We start from the raw sequence: 19,398 nt of genomic DNA, 5'->3' as shown, positions 1-19,398 counted from the left end.
TCAAGAATTCAAAGGAAATATGACAAGATATTTAGGGATCCCAAAATCTTAGCCTGCTCTTTGTTTGAACATAGACAAAAAAGAATGTCCTAATCTTTGTAGTATTTCACAATTTGAGGGAATTTCTCATTTCATATAACTATCTACTACAAAAAAAACACATCATATGCTGCTGCTATGCATATTCTGCCAAAAAAACAGAGAAGCAATACACAAAACTCTACTACATGTTGGCTTTAAACCGGTTCTTGAGACGTCTAGAACACCGTTGGGCTTGCAACACTCGAGAAGCTTCCTCACACCCGTTGCATCGACAAGAACGCAATAACCATAGTGATAATCATGGTTTAACACAAGAAATCAAACAAAGAAGCTTACCAACTTCATCAATAATGTAGATAACATTTGAATTGCCGTCATCATATATGTATTAACCTCTTAATGCATCATTTTGCTAAGCTTTAGTAAATTAAACAGTTTAACACCACATTTTTTTCCCATTGCATATTAATCATTATAAGAACAATAAAATTTGTTACTACTACATTATCATCAAGAGTGATAAATGGCAGTGTGATATTTTCTCTTTGTCTAGAATTACTAATTCATAGATAAAAATCAAGATTCCACCAATTCCCACCTTGATTAGGAAGAAGTTATCAAATGGTAAAAAAACCATTTATAAGGTCAATATTGTTCTAATTTTTTTTAATGACGTAAAATGAAACAGAAGTGTTGTAGGCCAAATCACAATCCTGAGCCACAATGTCAAATTCAGAACCCCAATCTTTAAATTATTGATTGATTTTTGAATCCACAGTATATTTCCTATCGTAAGTAACTGACCTGAAAGTGGGACTTGGACAATAATTATGAAAAAAATATAAAAGGGAGGCGAAATTAGATATGATTTGTGCCCATTTTTTTATGGGAACCTCATGTGACGCCCAATGTAACCAAATCATGTAACCAATAAATGAGCATAATTGGGCTAATGTCAAGTAGTAACATATACATTAGACTGGCCAAAATTTATCTTCGGCCCAATGTATCTATCACCTTGCACAGTTAGATGTCTCTCTATTCTCTATGCATACTAAAATATCCTCTGTCCCAAGGTAGATAACCCCTTCCTTAGACGCGTGGCATATTATTTTATATAACTTTATTTTATGTGTTAAGTAGAAATAGTAAAGTAAGAGAGAGAAAATAAAATAGAGATAAAAGTGTTTCTATTTTAAGTAATAAGTCATCTTGATTGAGACAAATCAAAAAGAAAAGTGGATCTTCTTCAGTGGACGACGGGAGTATTAAAATAGCATTTGAATCTTTGAGGCTTCTAACAGAAAGTTATTATTGCCAACAAAATTAGTTCATCTAATACAAGTAACACTATGCCAACAAAATGATCATGTTATTAACAAATTCAAATAAAAAATCAATTCCACTCGTAGTATTTAACATTTGTATATTTAATATGACGTGTAGCAATTAAAAATTATTAAAGTATTTTATAAAGGATGTTAAACGTGATTTGCATTAACTAAATATTCCTAGTTTGTCAAGTTTATTTTCTACTCGGAACTAGTAATAGTTAAAAATTATTTAATCGTCAATTATCGGAATATAGCTCGTGTTTCATATTTTAAAGTAAAAACACTTAAATAACTCTAAAGTATTCGAAATCTATAATATGATTAAAATTGGATTGGGGTTCAACTCAGTTGGTTCTGAACAGATAGATTTGTCCCATGACTAAAATTAGATTAGTTTTATTACTTTTAACACAGATTTTCATCAAATTCCTTATTAACGTTCGGTTCTTGAATTTACTTTGATCCATTTTTCTTAAAAAAATAATGAGATCTAGTAATTTGTTTTGGGGTTCATAGTTCTTGTAGTAATTGATGCTTAGAATTTAGAAATTGAAAAGGATGAGTAGAGCTCTAAATCACCACTTAATTACTTCAAATTCCATAACAAAATTTAACCACATAATGTGTAAGAAAAGTGGATCATAAAAACTGGTGTAAAATCAACAACAAAAATTTCACCGCTTGATTGCCAAAAACAGCCGATTCCCACATTGCCAAAAACAGCCGATTCCCACATATAGGGATCAGACTCGTCCGGATTCACTAATTACCAAGACTTCTTTTTTCTTATACAAGATAGCTCAGCCAAACTATCACCCACGAGGCTGATTTATACAGATAAATCCTAGCTATTACAAAGAATATAGCTAACAATCTCGGACCACGCTATCCTTGACCGGATAAGCCTCGAACCCATCGAGAACATGCACACTCAAAACCCTAGTTAGTATAACAAGAAGGATCCTCTCGGATCTGGTAAAGTAATACTAAAAATAGTGCAGAAACAACAAGGAAACAAATAGATCGAAGATGTGGCTCAGCCACCCGCCAATAGGGCAGATCTATTCTCCAGAACCAAGATCCAAGGGAGCACAGTCGGTTCCTCAAGTGATTAACCTCACACACCGGATAACAACCCCAAAACACTCCTCAGCACCGGATCTAAACTCTCACCGAACAAATCCTCACAAAAAACCCTCTGAATAGAAACCCTAGTTTCTCCAGAACCCAAGCAACCGAAGAAGTTGCTTTCTCCCACACTCACACAAGATCAATCACTCTAAAACCGTGATAGATCACCGTGGAAACAACCGGAGATCATCGGAGAAGAACATCACAGAAGGGAATCACAACAGACGCAAGAGAGCAGAGAGAGAGTGAGAGAGTGTAGAATGTGAGGCGGTGAGGGAGTAGAGAGGGGGTATATCAACAGCCAATTGGGCTAGGGCAAGCACATGCCCAATTCACATTACCCGGGCCAATTAATTCCCAGGCCCAAATAATAGTCCACCACACAACAGCCCAATATAACCAACATACTCAACCTTGGACATTATTCTAGAAAACCAATTGCACTATTAACTAAGGTTTAAATCATCACAGCCTACAAGATAGCCCCCATAGCACCAAAGAACAAAGTTTACAAGTTAAGGGAAACCACCAGGTTTGCCTATTAGACTCCAGAGGAGTTGACACCCATTAGTCTAAAGGATTTAGTGCCTCCAGCCACCAAACACCTTAGCAAAGTAGATAAGGTGACTGAAGACTTTTTACCCCCGGGACATGCACCTATCCTAGGTCAAAATGCAGATATTTGATACAGAAAAGAAGTTTTTCAAGTGGTAAGCATTTAGTTCCGATGTCAGCTGGGTTTTTATCAGTGTGCACTTTTAAAAGAGAAACTTCACCCTTTTTCTACAATATCTCTGATGTAATGAAACTTTACATCAATGTGCTTAGTTCTATCATGGAAAACATGATTTTTACATAACTGAATTGCAGATTGAGAATCAGAGAACACAACAGGAGGAGTTTTCACAAAATTAAGTTCAGAAAGTACTCCCTTCAGTCGCACAGCCTCTTTCATTACTTCAGTAATGACAATGTACTCTGATTCAGCAGTAGATAGAGCCACTATATGCTGCAACTGTGATTTCGAACTTATACATGACCTACACATGGTAAAGATATAGGAAGTGGTGGACTTCCTTTTATCTCTGTCATTAGCATAATTAGAGTCAACATAACCAGTTAATTTCACACATTCTTCACATCTAAAATAGCACAGACCATACTTAGCAGTATTTTTAAGATATCTTAACAGCCATTTTAAAGCTTCCCAATAAACAGGATCAGGATTAGACATGTATCTACTTAAACAAGATACGACATAAGCAATGTCAGGCCTAGTGCTAACCATTAAGTACATCACAGATCCAATTGCATTAACATAGGGAATTTTCTTCATGGAATTGATATCATGTTCAGATTGAGGGCACAAGTCTTTACTCAACATAAAATGAGCAGCTAAGGGCACAGAAGCAGACTTAGCATCATACATGTTAAATTTTTTCAGAATTTTGTACACATAGGGTTCTTGATGCAAAACAAGTACACACTCTTTCCTATTCCTGAAAATATTGATTCCTAATATTTTCTGAGCATCCCTTAAGTCTTTCATATCAAAATTCTCACTTAAAGTAGTTTGCACAACACTTATGGTTTTCAAACAAGGACTCATTATCAACATGTCATCAACATACAGAAGCAAGAAGACAGGGACATAACCAAGGTTCTTCACATACAAACATGCATCAAAAGTACTTCTAACAAAGTCCAACTTATGCATACAAGTATTGAACTTCATATTCCACTATCTATGGGACTGTTTCAAACCATATAAAGCCTTTTTCAGCAAGCAAAAAATGATTGGGAAACTTAGGATCAACAAAGCCTTCAGGTTGTTTCATGTAAATTGGTTTATCCAAATCACCATGCAAGAAAGCAGTTTTAACAACCATTTGTTTTAATTCCCAGTCAAAATGAGCACATAAGATAAGCATTAACCTTACAGTAGTAAATTTAACAACAGGAGCAAATATTTCAGTATAATCTATCCTCTCTTGTTGAGTAAAACCCTTAGCCACTAATCTGGCCTTGTATCTCAAACCCTCCACCTCAGTTTTTAGCTTATAAAGCCACCTACAATTAACCACAGAAGCACCAAGTGGCAGGGATACAAGTATCCAAGTAAGATTTATTTTAAGTGAGTTCATTTCCTCCAACATGGCTTTATGCCATTCATTCCAGAATTTAGATTTAGTGGTCTGCTTATAAGTTTGAGGCTCATCTACATCAGATTCATGCATATTGAAAGCCAAATTGATCAAAGCAACCAACCCTACATAGCCATCATATCTAGCAGGTTTCTGAACATTCAGCATTCTAGGCCTATCTCTAGATAACACATAATCATTCAAGTTGGGAGCATCAATAGCATTTTGAATCCCTGAGGGACTATTCAACACATTCTGGGCAGATAAAGGAGTATTCATTCTCACAGGACTATCATGCATATCACAAGCATTATCCACATTAACAGACAAAGGCACATTGTTAACATTATTATCTTGTAGGTTCCCCCCATTGGGTGTATCACTAGGTGTATAGGCTTGTATAGAGTTCCAAAATGGCTGCTCCACCTCACTTGGAACATCCACTAGATGCTCCACATCAGTGGGCTTATCTGTGGACTCCACCTCAATAAGAGAGTCACTGTCCACATTTTCTGAAGCAGGGTTATCAGTCAATCTTAAGCAGGGGAATTCAGTTTCATTAAACACCACATCCCTGCTAATAATGACTCTAAACTCATGCTCATCTATTAGCCAGACTCTATACCCTTTAACACCCTCAGGATATCCCAAGAATATACCCTTTCTAGATCTAGGTTCAAGTTTTTCAGTTTTGGTATGCACAAAAGCAGAACACCCAAACACTCTTAGATGAGAAAGATTTAGGGATTTTCCAGTAAAAACATGTTCAGGGCACTGCCCTAACAAAGGCACAGAAGGAGACCTATTCACCAGATAAGTAGCAGTCAGCAAAGCTTCACCCCAGAACTTCTTAGACAAACCAGATTTAGCTAACATGCATCTTACTTTATCAAGTAAAGTCTCATTCATTCTTTCAGCAACCCCATTTTGTTGTGGGGTATAAGGCACAGTTTTATGTCTTTTAATACCAAAACCAGCACACATGTCATCCATTTGTTTATTACAAAACTCTAATCTATTATCTGTCCTTATTGCCTTAATCCTTTTTCCAGTCTGAGTTTCAATCAAATTTTTCCAAGTAACAAGTTTTCCAAAAACATCATACTTATGTTTCATAAGAAAACACCAAACTTTTCTTGAAAAGTCATCAATGATAGAAAGAAAATACACAGACCCAGAGTGGGAAGACACAGAGGCAGGCTCACACATCCATATGCAAATATTCCAGAACATTTTTACTCACATTAGCAGGCACTGGAGTAGGAAAGGTAACCCTATGCTGTTTACCCAGCACACAAGTGTCACAGAAAGGCATATCACCTTGAACATCATATTCAGACAAGATAGCATGCTTTTTCAGAATATTCAGCCATTTTTCACTCATGTGACATAACCTAAACATCAATTTATCAGATTTAACAACATTGGCACATGCTTTGTCACAAGTAAGAGGCACAACAGTACAGACATATAAACCACACTTTCTTTTAGCCTTAAACAGACACATGGAACCCTTACAGATTTTCATGCACCATTCTCCCCATTTTCCACCCATGCCAGAATTTTCTAATGCAGTGCATGACATCAAATTATAGCACAAATCTGAAACATATCTCACATCCTTCAGGTTCAACACATAGTCGATTCAAACTTTAAACACATAGTGCCAATACCAAGAATTTCACACTTCTTGTCATCAGCCATTGACACATAAGTATTAACTACAAGCTTAATCTCAGTGAACACTTCCTTGAAGAGACTAACATGACAAGTGTATCCAGAATCACACAGTCAATCATTTGAAGTAAAGGGACACATAGGGGAAGCATTTATATACAACAAATCATGCAGCATAAACACAGATTCATTGTGAGCATCAAACTTTGCAACATTAGCAACATTTTCAATCTGAGAGTTACCATTATGATTAGAAGGCCTATTCTTTATAGGCTTAGTACAGTCTCTTTTATAATGCCCTGTTTCTCCACAGTTGTAACATTTTTTTAAAGACCTATGGTCCTTGCTATTGGATCTGGACCTAAACTTTTTCTTGGAATTTGAGTTTGAATTGAAACCACCATTTGATTCAGTACCCCCTCTTGATTTAGATCTTTATCTAACATTTAAAGCCTTACTAAAGCATTTTTGTCAGAAACTCTTTCCCTTAATTCAAGTTCCTTAGATTTAGGAGAGCTAATTATCAAGTCAAGAGGAGCAGAGTCCCTGCCATATTTAATGGCAGTTTTCACATCACTATAAGAATTAGGTATGGCATTCATCAAGACAATACTGGTATATTCATCAATTGTTTTATCACCAGATCTTTTAATATCTTGCACAAGCTTCTGAAATCTATCCACATTGTCATCAATATCTTTTGACAAATCAAGCTTAAATTTGAAAAGTTTTTCAAGCAAATACATCTTTGAAGACACAGAAGTTTCAGTAAATAGAGTATCAAGGTGTTTCCACATTTCAGAAGCAGATTCAATATGATCAACTTTCCTAATCACAGAATCAGACAAATTGAGAACAATAGTAGCCCTAGCCAACTCATTCATTTAATCCAGTTTTTCTTGAGAAACATCATCAGGCAGAGTACCATCAACAGATTTGAAAACCTTTTGTTGAATCAAAATACATTTCAATTTCTGTTTCCAAATCACAAAATCATTTTTACCATTGAAAGGAACCAAGCCCACAGGTTGGGCCATTTTTGAAATAATTTTTGCAAGAACACAGGGAGCAAGATAAGAACACACAATCTTGCAAGCAGTCAAGCACAAAGACATGCACACACAGACAATACACAATCTCACACAGATTTTCACACAAGTCAGACCTCAAATCCCTTACTGTCACGAGCAAGGCTGGCTAAGGCTATCCCAGTTCGCAATCACTCACTTCTGGAGGGCGCAGGGGGTCACTTAGGCAACACAATATACTTGGTGGTCAAGTTATAAGAGATCAAAGATCAGAGAACACCAGGAAACCACAGAAGTAAGAAACACAAAGTGAAAACACAGAGAAAACCCTAAGTCTTGCCAAAGACTGTCTACCAGCAACAAAATCGCAATCCTATATGTGGCTCTAAATAGAAAAAGAAAACCAGAGAGAGTATCAGTCAATTTACCAGAGCAAACCCCCACACGAATGAGGGTTCCACTTGCCCACCTCCTTAATGCGACTCGACGTGCCGGACTAGTCCCCCCGTGGCTCTGATACCACTGTAGGGATCAGACTCGTACCGAGACCTCTTTTTTCTTATACAAGATAGCTCAGCCAAACTATCACCCACACGGCTGATTTATACAGATAAATCCTAGCTATTACAAAGAATATAACTAACAATCTCGGACCACGCTATCCTTGACCGGATAAGCCTCGAACCCACCGAGAACCTGCACACTCAAAACCCTAGTTAGTATAACAATAAGGATCCTCTCAGATCTGGTAAAGTAATACTAAAAATAGTGCAGAAACAACAAGGAAACAAATAGATCGAAGATATGGCTCAGCCACCTGCCAATAGGGCATATCTATTCTCCAGAACCAAGATCCAATGGAGCACAGTCGGTTTCAGTCATTAACCTCACACCGGATACCAACCCAAAAACATTCCTCAACACCGGATCTAAACTCTCACCGAACAAATCCTCACAAAAAACCCTTTGAATAGAAACCCTAGTTTCTCCAGAACCCAAGCAACCGAAGAAGTTGTTTTCTCCAACACTCACACAAGATCAATCACTCTAAAATCGTGATAGATCACCGTGGAAACAACCGGAGATCATCGGAGAAGAACATCACAGAAGGGAATCACAACAAACGCAAGAGAGCAGAGAGAGAGTGAGAGAGTGTAGAATGTGAGGCAGTGAGGGAGTGGAGAGGGGGTATATCAACAGCCAATTGGACTAGGGCAAGCACAGGTCCAATTCACATTACCCGGGCCATTTAATACCCAGGCCCAAATAATAGTTCACCACACAATAGCCCAATATAACCAACACCACAGCAAGTGGCAAAAGAGAGAATCTATGCCATCATCTCATAGGCAATAGACAAACCCACCATCACTTTCAAAGGAAACCCCACCTTCTTCAAATGGCCTTTCCTCACCATCAACAACCGCTATTTTCACAACCAACAATATAATATTACTACGAAGAAACTTGCCATTGCCCATGTGGGCCCCCTCAGAGTTCATGTGAGCACACATCCCTACACACACAATCATTGATCCCCTTTCATCATCACTTCACAAGATTTCATTGTACTACTTATTTGCATAATCCCATCATTCTTCTTCTTGTTGGTTTTACGATGTGGAGCAATCTCCCAATTGATCTCCTCGCCAACATCTTCTCCTACCTCCCCCCGGACTCCCTGGCCCGGGCCCGCGCCGCCTGCAAAGGCTGGCGCGCGACGGCCGAGTTGGCGGTTCCACGGAATCGCCACCCACCGTGGTTCCTGGCGTTGTCGGCCCGCAGTTGGGGCCTTACTTCCTGCTACGCCCACAACCCGGTCGAGGACAGCTGGCACGAGATGGATCTCGATCGGGGTGGTGCTAGCCCGCCGCCGCTGAAGCCGATCGCGGCCATCGGCGGCTTGATCCTCATGAAGCTCGCCTCCGCGACTCGGCTCCAGCTGGCGATCTGCAACCCCTTCACCGCCCAATTCAGAGCCCTCCCCGCCCTCCGCGTCGCCCGGACCAATCCGGCGGTCGGGGTGGTGGAGCCGCCGGGCCGCCGGAGCTTCAGAATCTACGTGGCCGGAGGGATGTCGGAGGCCGGCGGGGCTTACGAGCCGACCGTGGAGGTGTACGACTTCGCCGCCGCCGCCGGCGAGTGGCGGGTGGCGGGGGAGATGCCGGTGGAATTCGCGGTGAGGCTGACGGTTTGGACGCCGAAAGAGAGTGTTTACTCCGGCGACGGCGTGCTGTATTGGATGACGTCGGCGCGGGCGTATAGCGTGATGGGGTTCGACATTTCGTCGAACAGGTGGCGGGAGGTGGCCGTGCCGATGGCGGACAGGCTGGAGTTTGCGGCGCTGGTGCGGAGGGAGGGGAAGGTGGCGGTGGTGGGGGGGACGTCGGGAGGAGGCGGGCGTGTGTGGGAGCTGGGCGGCGGAGATCGATGGGGGGTGGTGGAGGAGGTGCCGGTGGAATTGGGGATGAGATTGTTGGGGGAGGAGATGAATTGGGGGTGTGTGAAGTGTGTGGGGATTGATGGGATGATATGTTTGTATAAGGATCTTGGCTCTGGTATTATAGTTTGGAGTGATGGAAAATGGGATTGGATTCATGGATGCTCTTCCCTTCCTAGTATCCCAATCAAGGGAATCTTGCTTCTACCCGATCTTGCAAGATCGGCATGTTCGATTTGATAGATTAAATATGATTCAGTTTCGTGAATATTGTTCGATCTTGTAGTTATAGTCCAATGCATAATCTTACAATAGAAAAAGGATTTTTTTTTTCTATATGCCTCGAGTCTTTACCTTCTTTCGAATGAGAAAAAATAATATCCAATAGTACATGCCAATTAAATTTTAGGCCTTCTCTAGACAAGTTAATTTGTTGAAAAAAAAGTGAAATGTATTACTCCAAATAAATGTATATCTAATTTTCGCCCATCATTTTTGGTTTAATCTATATTGGATGACATTTAAGACTTAGTTGAGAGTGGACACCATCAAGGTGAAATAGGCTTAAATTGTTTCAATGCGTGGTCAGAATTTATAAAGTGTAAGTAAAGGTTTAGGATTTATTATTATTATCATCATTATTATGGGGTAGAATTTATTTATTACTAGTACTATCATGATTTTTTTGTTTAGTAGTCAGCCCATGCCTTCTGCCATTCCGTAATTTAATTTGTTAATAATCCTTTGTTTTCACTTCTATTTTTTTAATTGTGCATTTTTTTATTATTTAAATTATGTAAGGTTTGTTAGCTTTAATAAAATTATTCATGTTCGTATTATTCATAAATCTTAATTGTAATACTATATACCTAAGGCAAAATGTGAATAATATAAAACATTTAAGATTTAAGTGTTAATTAGTACTCCCTCCGTCCCGGCTAAGATGACACATTTCTTAACCGGCACGAGATTTTAGGAGTTATTGGTTAATGTGTTTAATTGAAGTGAGAAAATGTGGGTGTAAGTATTAAAATAGAGAGATAAAGAAATATGCATATTTTAATAAGAGTGATAAAAAGTGGTTGTGTGTATTAATTAGAGAGAGAAAGTTATCAAAAAAAAGGAAATGTGTCATCTTAATTGGGACAAACTAAAAAGGAAAATACGTCATCTTAATTTGGACTTTGTATTTAAAATTTAAATGATTGGTTGTTTATAAAAATGAACCTAGCAAATCAAGGCGTATAGTATAATATTTGTAAGACAGCTTCGAAAGAAAGCAATAAAGGTTTTCACAATCACATTTTATTCATTCTGTATAAATATCTTTTCCCTAAGAATTACACTCCGAGTATACTGTAATTTCAAGTTCATCAAAAACTCCGATTACTGAGTCATTGCTTGCAGAGATGCCAAGTTTTGCTTGCAGACGAGCCACACCAAGCAATGACTCAGATCACAATATACCAAGGGACGGTACGACGTTTCAGCATTGCGTTCCCATGATCCCGTATACGAGCTTCATCTCTTGGGCTTATACACTTTTCCCCGCTTCCTCTGCCCTCTTCGATTCGAGACCATTACATACATCACTACCAAGAAACCAATGATGGAGAACGCCCAGAAGCCCATTATCCAGACTCTCATGGATGTGAAGGCCTGGTTCGTCTCTTCTGGCGGAGACAGCTCGTTAGTTTCGTTCTTCACCTCCGAATCCTGCCTCGTGACCTCAGTTCTATCGAGTTTCCCAATCTTCCTCGCGGTCGTAATTTCACCGGCCGTCTCATGATCCGGAGTGCGCAGGGTGGGAAGATCTGGGGCCTTCTGAGTCGGAGTTGTCAATGAAGGAGGATGACGCGTTTCTCGTGTTGGAGGGAGCAAGGAATTGGGATCGAGGCATTTCTTTCTATAATAACCACGTACAGCCTCGTTCAAGGATTTTGCACACTCTATGCTAAGCAAGTCACGCTGCAACGAATCCTTGTTAGACCGGTCGAGGGTTGATGGATCTGGAGGGTCGGGAAACATAACCCAACATTTGTCAGCGACGCCCATATGTCTCCATTTAGCTTTGTCGAAGCTCCAGTTACCGACCCTAAACTCCAAGCCGTAGTGAAATACTCTGTAGTTCACACCAGGTGCAGGAACGTATCCGGGGTATATCAGGATTTCGTTGCTTATGACATGCCGTAGATTCATCTGCATCGAGAAATTTACCATGCGTGTTTAAAACATTATCGAAAAAGAAAGCTACTTTAAACAATTAAAGAAATTCTCGAATTACCTCTGCTGCAGCAAAGGAGTAACCATACATCTCACTGATCCAACCACCTTCATAAATATCGCCGGTGAATTTTTTAGGCCAATGGGCCATATCGGCTCTGACTTCCTCCGTTTTGTGCAACCAACGTAGAGCGAATTTTCTGAGATCCGTTATGTGCATTATGATAACGCCTCCAACCTTGTCACAAAGCTTAGGATGGCTCGTGTGGATCTTCGCAAGCTCATTGTCGCAGCCAATGAGGTAGCTGTTGTGGTATCCAACAAATTTCAAGTAAACATCGAGTAATCCTTTGTTCTAGTAGAAAATTAAGGTGGTTTTGAAAACAAGAAGCTTCTAAAGGTTGGTCGAGTAATTCATTACAAATCAGCAGGGAAACAATGTCTTACTCATAGGGAGTCGAAACGGGTCTGCCCTTGGCTGCTTTGAACTCCCATGGTGTGATTGGTCCTCTCATTATCATGTCAGCATCCAGGATCACAATGTATTCTGCGTCGGTCTTTACATGGTTAATCCAATGCAGAACCGCAGCTGGTTTATTAATTGCCGGATACCTGCATGAGTAGTTTATGCATTATAACGCATGTCGATTTTCTTTTTCATCTATACCTCTCCAACATATTTTTGCACCAAGTTTATACGGTAAGAAGGCATTACCAGTCTCCCGTTAATGGATGTCGGCTCATGGATGGGACATAATGAGTGGGAGCTAGATCACGTCCCTTGTATTTCTTCAAGTCCTCGTCTGTACAACTTAGAAGTCTCGTGATCCCCCCCGGCTGGCCGCTCTGGTTGAAACTATGGACAAGCCCCAAAGTTTGCCAATCGAAGTAAGGGGTGCATTCTGTTGAGAAAATGGTATGTATTTTTGGGTGAGGCTTTTCCGGCTCACCAACGTCTTGCTTCTGTTCGTGAACATCCTCCATCATTTCAAGGCTTTTTGTAGTCAGTTGTTTCGGTTGTGTTAGCTCCGCGAAAGTTTTGCTCTTTAAGAAACTCAAATATTTCGACCACTTCGGCTTTGGACAGCTGTGTTTTCCATGGTTCAACAATAAACCTTCATTAATGGTATTTATACACTCTAAACTAAGAAATAGAGCCCTTCTTTTGTTTGGATCACTTTCCATTACTTTCACCTGCAAGAGAAACATGATGACTTTACAGAACAGAACGCACAATACAAAGTTCGGTTTTTGAGTAATACAATCATACCTCTCTAGGATATGGGGGTTCGGGAAAGAGGCGCCCACAATCATACACAATACTGTCGTCGTGATGTTCTAACTTACTGAATGACCAATTTCCGACATTAAAAGTTAAGCCGTAGTGCATAAGGATGGGCTCAACGCCCTCTCTAGGAACATAGCCTGGATATATCATCAAGTTATCATTTATCTTGTGACGAAGTCCCACCTGACGAAAGCAAATCATAAAGTCATCTATATTCATATATATGTATAAAGGTACAATGAAATATAGCATCCAAAGTTACCTCTGCAGCGCCGAATGAATATCCATACATTTCACTGATCCACCATGTTCCAAATATATCACCAGTGATGTTGGTCGACCAGTGAGCTTTATCTGCCCGCACTTCTTCAGTTTTCGATAACCACAATGGTGCAAAAACTCGAAGATCATCAATGTGAAAGGCTAAAAGCCCACCAACCTTGTCACAGAGTTCAGGATGCTTTGTGTGTAACTTAGCAAGAATATTGTCACATCCAACCAAGTACCTGCTCAAGAAATGCTTCTTTTATAAATTTTATAACAGCAATGATACATTACACTACAAAACAGGAAAAGTTTATTCCGAAAATATTTTTTTTTGGGGTTGTTCATCTGTTTGTGATTCTTAAAATTGAATAATAGTAGTACTAGTATTTAAAATGAATAAACCACTAGAATATGACTAAGGTAACAGCAGATTTCAAATTGACAGCAGATCTTTTGATTAAGTACGAAAGCTTTTTCAACGATAAAGAATCAGAAAGGAGATACCGTTATATTTTTTTCACTCTTCTGCCAAAATGATAAACTAATAACTTTTGATTTGACACGCAGCTTAATAAATGTGAATCCTAATTATGAAAACTCAACTACAAATATGTAGAACAGCACATCTGGCATCTAGTCAATAAAGAAGCTTTAATCATTGTGAAAATTCATCAGCAAATAGAAGTTTTGATTTTTGGGATCTCTCACATCATCAATATTTCAATTTTCAACCAGCGAAAATCCAAAGGTGAGAGCTTATGATCTATGGACATCCTTGTGTCCGACAGCAAATAGCTACCATATGAGACCTATAACAATATTAACGAAACACATCTCATGACAAAGAGAGGACAAAGGATCGAGAAAATAAACAATGAAAGAAGTTGGGAAAATATTGCCCTCCTAAGTGCAAATTTGGCATTCGCACGTACGTACAATGAACTAATATAAGTGAAGCATGGAAGACTTAGATTAAAATGAGATATACTCTAGTTCCTACATCAAATCAGAATTCAAATAGAGATATCAGACGTGTAATACTTGAACCTCTCAAAACTCACACGTTCCTAGCTAATGTTAATATGTCCTCCAATGAAAGAGAGAAGCATGAAGCTCATTATTAAAAGGAGGAACCAAAATTACCCATAATATGCAGCAACTGGTCTGCCTTTCTCAGCACCAAGCTCCCATGGTAAGATTGGACCTCGAACAATCATATCAGCATCCAATATAACGACCCAATCAACATTTTCTGCTTCTTTGCTATGTTTAAGCCAGTGGACAACACCAGCTGGTTTATTAATCGCCGGATACCTGCCATAAAAGCCGAGCAGTAGAAGTAAACAGCCGCAGAAAACCTCTATGCAGAAATAAAGTGTAATCTTTTACAAATTTACTCCCCCCCCCTCCCCTCTCTAGTAGCTACTCCTTCACTTACAAAATCTGATTTCTTGATTCCATCAACAGAAAAATGAAATCCACTACCTTATTAAACACTACAAACAGGGAGCAATAAATAGAAACAAAATCCCACTTCTCAATATCAAGAATCCAATCCTAAGTCCTAACCTAAGCAATAAATACATAGTATACATCTTACAACTACAACAACAATAGACATAGATTGCAAGCTGATGGAGAAATCAAACTCATGATCACAGACAATATGGCATTTTTACACTCCAATTAATAAGGGCCCAATTAATATCAACACACACATAGTAAACTAAACTCACCAATCACCAGTCTTGGGGTGCAAGGTCATGGAAGGGACCTCAAAGGTGGGAGCCAAGTCCATGCCTTTATAATTCTTCCTCTCTTGCTCGGTGCAGCTCAGCAGCCGGGTGATCGGGCCGGGCTGCCCGGCCTTGCGGAAGCTGTGCATGAGCCCCACCGTCTGCCAATCGAAGTAGTTCTGGCACTCCACCGAGAAAAGCGTGTGAACTCTGTACGGCGCAGTCCCAGCCCCCGCCGCCGCAGCTCCGCCTCCGACCAGCGCCGCGGCGGCGGCGGCCAACACACACAGAAATCTCAGCACTGACATCGTCGCATAGCCAGAATCGAAATGGGTTTTTCTATAAAAGGATCTGAAATGTGATTCTTTGCCAAAGTCAGCTCTCTCTTTCACATTTTTTCTGCGTATAATTAATTGGCGAAATTAAATTTCGACGAATTTTTGTAGTGCTCTGATTGTGAGAATTATTTTGAAGAATTGTATATTTATGTTTGTAATCTTGTTTTGTACTTTTGTTGACAGAGTGTGATGAAGAAGTGGAACATTATTCTCGTTGACTTATCAAAACGACGGCGTTCGCCTGTTAAATTGTCTTAACTTTTTCCTTTTTTTTCATAAAGAGAATCAATAATGTTTTTCATCCACCTGAGCTGGCTTTATCATCTATTAAATCATCTTAGTTAATCATGATTTTCTCTTACTTTACCCAAATTACCGACTTACACTATAAATAATATCCCAATAACATTCGTACTTCAAAAAATTTATTCTACTTTAAAATACTATATCCACAATGTAATCGTTGATGAAAAAATAATGTGCATAGTTAATATTTACGAAATTTAAACAAATCGAGAAATTGTAAAATCTCATTGATGAAGTAATTAATTGGGTCTTCTTCTTAAATTATATTGCTAGCAGCCTAGCAGTGCCAACATTTAAAATCAACTACTACTAAGTTGCTTTTATGGAATATACTTAATTTTTCCGTCCACATTTAGGAGATCCTAAATTTTAAAAATTGTGCCCACAGCTGGATTCTTTTGATAAAGTCATAAAGGCAAGGGACCACGACAAACAGAATACTAATCTGATGAAAGGGGTGGGTAATATTAGTTGAATAATAATAAATGATTATTAATCTTTTAAAAATAATTTTATGAGGATTTCCTGAATGGTATTCACTTTAAATATTCTTTCGTTGATAATAAAAATAATGTACATCCATATGGTAGGTGTGTTGTCACATGCTATCCTACAAGTAGACAAAACAACCATCATATTTTAATGTAGGTGGACTTCCAAAATAGATGTATTTTTTCTCTTACAAATTTTTTGATTCAATTGAGAGTTATTCATTGTCCCTATGTAATTATAGCCTCCAAATTGAAATCTAAAACAATCTATTAGGAGGGAAAATGAGAAATATTTTGTGTCGCCACCAAAGATTATGGGATTCTATGTTTTCTTCTATTTGAGAGTTAAATTTCAGATTATTGGCTATTTAGCAGTCTTATCATTCTACTGCTATTGCTACAATAAGTAGTCTTCAGAGAGCATAAATTTCATATGGTTCAAAATTAGAGTGAACTAATACACATAATGTAATCTACTTCACCTGCAGCATCAAAGATCTGGAATAATGACTCGGACAATTTATCTTGATAAATGAAAAGAACGAACTATCTTCCCACTCCCAAAGGGCATCGGTCGATCTTCTCCTTCAAAAAATCCAGCGTATAAACATAAAAGTGCGTTAAAGATGTACTAATAAGAAAAAGAAAAACAAATGGATAGATGAAATGAGCTAAAATGAGGAAAAAATAATTATAAGTGGATTAGTTCCCTTTTTTACTGTAAGACAATATTTCAATTCATCTTGCATCAACTGGCTTCCTTCAAAACAAAATGAATCAGCATGAAGTATTTGGAAATGGACGGATGGATGAAATAGCATTTTATCCAAATTATATAAAAGAACATGATGTTCATGAATGTGTCATATGAATTATAATATATCAGAGTAGATTTACAAAATCATGCAGATTTGCCTCCTTACCTGCATTCAAACCGACACCTAGAAGTACACACTTCACTTCCTTGGTTTTGGGTCACGGCTAAGGCCGTGTTTCTTTATAGTTTCAAGGTAGTTTCTCATGAGCGAAAACTTGTTGCTACCAAGATAATAAAAGAAATCCCATGTGAAGATCCCAGTTTTATGCAAGTCATCGAAAAGTAATCTACATCAATCAGAAACAACACTGCTATGAGTATATAATAGAGAGCACTTGTCATAAATGGCTTCTCCATATCGATGGAATATAGTACCTCACCCCATAGTTTCCCACAGGTTCTGCAGACATGATCCCAACATGACGCCTCCCGGCTATAACCTGATCAATGCTCAAGTTACTTTCTATTGGAAAGGAAAAGAAGCAGATGATCGTAAAGTTCCAATTTCATGCACCTATCATTATTTTTTCACCACATCAAAGTTAATACACATACAAAGATCTGGCCTTTCCACTCCAAGTCATCTAACCATCATACGAGTCTTTGTATTTTTAAGCATTTTCTAGTTACCTTTTCTCCTCCGACTGATCTGATCTTACTATCAACTGCAGGGCTATAAACTCGCAAGTATTCAGCTGACAGATTATATGCACTGCCATCATCAAATTCGACCTCCACCTGGGAGAATGTTCACACAACAAAGCAAAAAAAATGATGAGATTATTCACACGACACAGTAAAAGTTGAATCCTAAGTATAACACAAGAACTATGACTTGAATTCACTTTTGAGTTTTCTTTATCCAGCAAGTCCCGCAATTTCATTTCTCTAAATGCAATGCATACATGAACACCAATTTGGAAATCAGAAAAGGAAACTTAGATAAGCTGATAAAATGTATGTAGCTCCTAACATGCTTGTTAATTCCAGTGCTGCTATGTTTTGCTACCATGAATCGGAATCATGCTTCGTCCTCTTCAACAAAGTAACTACGAACAACAAAAGGTATTGCCCAGGTCAACCACAATAAATGTGGCTGATGAAATTGCTCATCACATACAAGTAGTAATAAGTAGGGATTGATTTCCTTAGTTACTATGCACACATTCGAGTAGTTCAGCAAACTATTTCATCAAACACCATTCAATATGGATGAGTTCCAAAAATTGTCCAAAAACCTGTGCTTCTTGGTCCTTCTATTTGGCTAATACCATTGAGGCAACACCTATAGCTACTTCAATTATGCCAAAATAATGAAACAATTCGACTACTGTAAAAGGATTAAACTTCCTCATCACACATCCAATTGTACAGAACAAATTTAAAATCAATAATTGATTGGGGAAGCAAAGCAAAAACAAACAATCAGCACGACTAATTAATCAAAACACTTTAGTTATTTACAACGTGTATCGACAAGGAATAGCTGGAAAATACAAATTAAAGGTAAACAAAAAACACTTACCGATTTAGGAGCACGAAGAGAGATTCTGGTTAGGCGAGGGCTATTGAGCGCCGTATGCACGCTTCGAATCGCACTGTCAACTGCTCTCATCATCCCTCCTCTCTCTCTCTCTCTGCTTGCTTTCGCACTCAAATAGTTGTGTACCAGTGAGACTGAGAGAGAGTATTTCTTTCCCCCAAATTAAAAACAAATCACAGTACAAATGTATATTCATTTTAAAGAATTGTAGTAGTAAATGGTGAAATTGAACACTACTTAACCAAGTGAATCAAATATTACATCCTTTTTTATAGGTTTCATATCTTTTTTTTTTAAATTCGTAAAGATGTATTTTGTCTTTAATTAGGTTGAAAATAAAGGTGAAAACAAAGTTAGGACAAGATTTGGCAGAAAAAAGACGAATTTCTGAGGTGTAGTAAGTTCGACCTGTTCGAATAAAATTATTATGATAATCCATCTAGGCTCATAGAAGTTGCAAAAAAAATCACATTTAAATAACAGAATCCTGAGCAATTTTTGGTAGGAGTATTATTTTACACACGGAAATATTGATAAAACACTGGGTAGAAGATAGAGAATAGGGAGAAGAAGATTAGCCATTCACCCTCCTT

At 38.5% G+C, this 19,398-nt stretch overlaps 3 protein-coding genes across 5 annotated transcripts; 1 reads left to right on the top strand and 2 right to left on the bottom strand.

The window, feature by feature from the left end:
* The first annotated feature begins 8,198 nt into the window (after positions 1-8,198).
* On the top strand, positions 8,199-10,134 carry LOC121795195 (F-box/kelch-repeat protein At5g15710-like). Its single transcript, XM_042193660.1, has one exon. The coding sequence runs from the start codon at positions 8,975-8,977 to the stop codon at positions 10,034-10,036; it is 1,062 nt and encodes a 353-aa protein (XP_042049594.1). The 5' UTR covers positions 8,199-8,974; the 3' UTR covers positions 10,037-10,134.
* Positions 10,135-11,085: 951 nt separating this feature from the next.
* On the bottom strand, positions 11,086-15,851 carry LOC121795060 (peptidyl serine alpha-galactosyltransferase-like). The gene is made up of 8 exons (XM_042193490.1): positions 15,311-15,851; positions 14,718-14,888; positions 13,570-13,813; positions 13,290-13,490; positions 12,735-13,213; positions 12,467-12,631; positions 12,081-12,324; positions 11,086-11,995 (listed from the first exon to the last, which is right to left on the bottom strand). Exons 1-8 carry the CDS (start codon positions 15,616-15,618, stop codon positions 11,318-11,320), a joined length of 2,490 nt encoding a protein of 829 aa, XP_042049424.1. The 5' UTR covers positions 15,619-15,851; the 3' UTR covers positions 11,086-11,317.
* A 926-nt stretch (positions 15,852-16,777) lies between these two features.
* LOC121795061 lies at positions 16,778-18,992 on the bottom strand. Of its 3 annotated transcripts, none has more exons than XM_042193494.1 (5): positions 18,788-18,988; positions 17,893-18,000; positions 17,638-17,702; positions 17,369-17,549; positions 16,778-17,024 (listed from the first exon to the last, which is right to left on the bottom strand). In XM_042193494.1, the coding sequence occupies exons 1-4, from the start codon at positions 18,878-18,880 to the stop codon at positions 17,402-17,404; spliced, it is 414 nt and encodes a 137-aa protein (XP_042049428.1). In that variant the 5' UTR covers positions 18,881-18,988; the 3' UTR covers positions 16,778-17,024; positions 17,369-17,401. The 3 variants fall into 3 exon arrangements, with proteins under 3 accessions (XP_042049428.1, XP_042049425.1, XP_042049429.1); XM_042193491.1 differs by having other exon boundaries at positions 16,778-17,030; positions 18,788-18,985; XM_042193495.1 differs by lacking the exon at positions 16,778-17,024 and having other exon boundaries at positions 17,395-17,549; positions 17,643-17,702; positions 18,788-18,992.
* Between the last annotated feature and the right edge of the window lie 406 nt (positions 18,993-19,398).

The sequence above is a fragment of the Salvia splendens genome, chromosome 3 (genome assembly GCF_004379255.2).
Source record: "Salvia splendens isolate huo1 chromosome 3, SspV2, whole genome shotgun sequence".
Classification (NCBI taxonomy): domain Eukaryota; kingdom Viridiplantae; phylum Streptophyta; class Magnoliopsida; order Lamiales; family Lamiaceae; genus Salvia; species Salvia splendens.
Note: the sequence above shows the minus strand (reverse complement) of the source record. Positions and strands in the feature narration are given on the sequence as shown.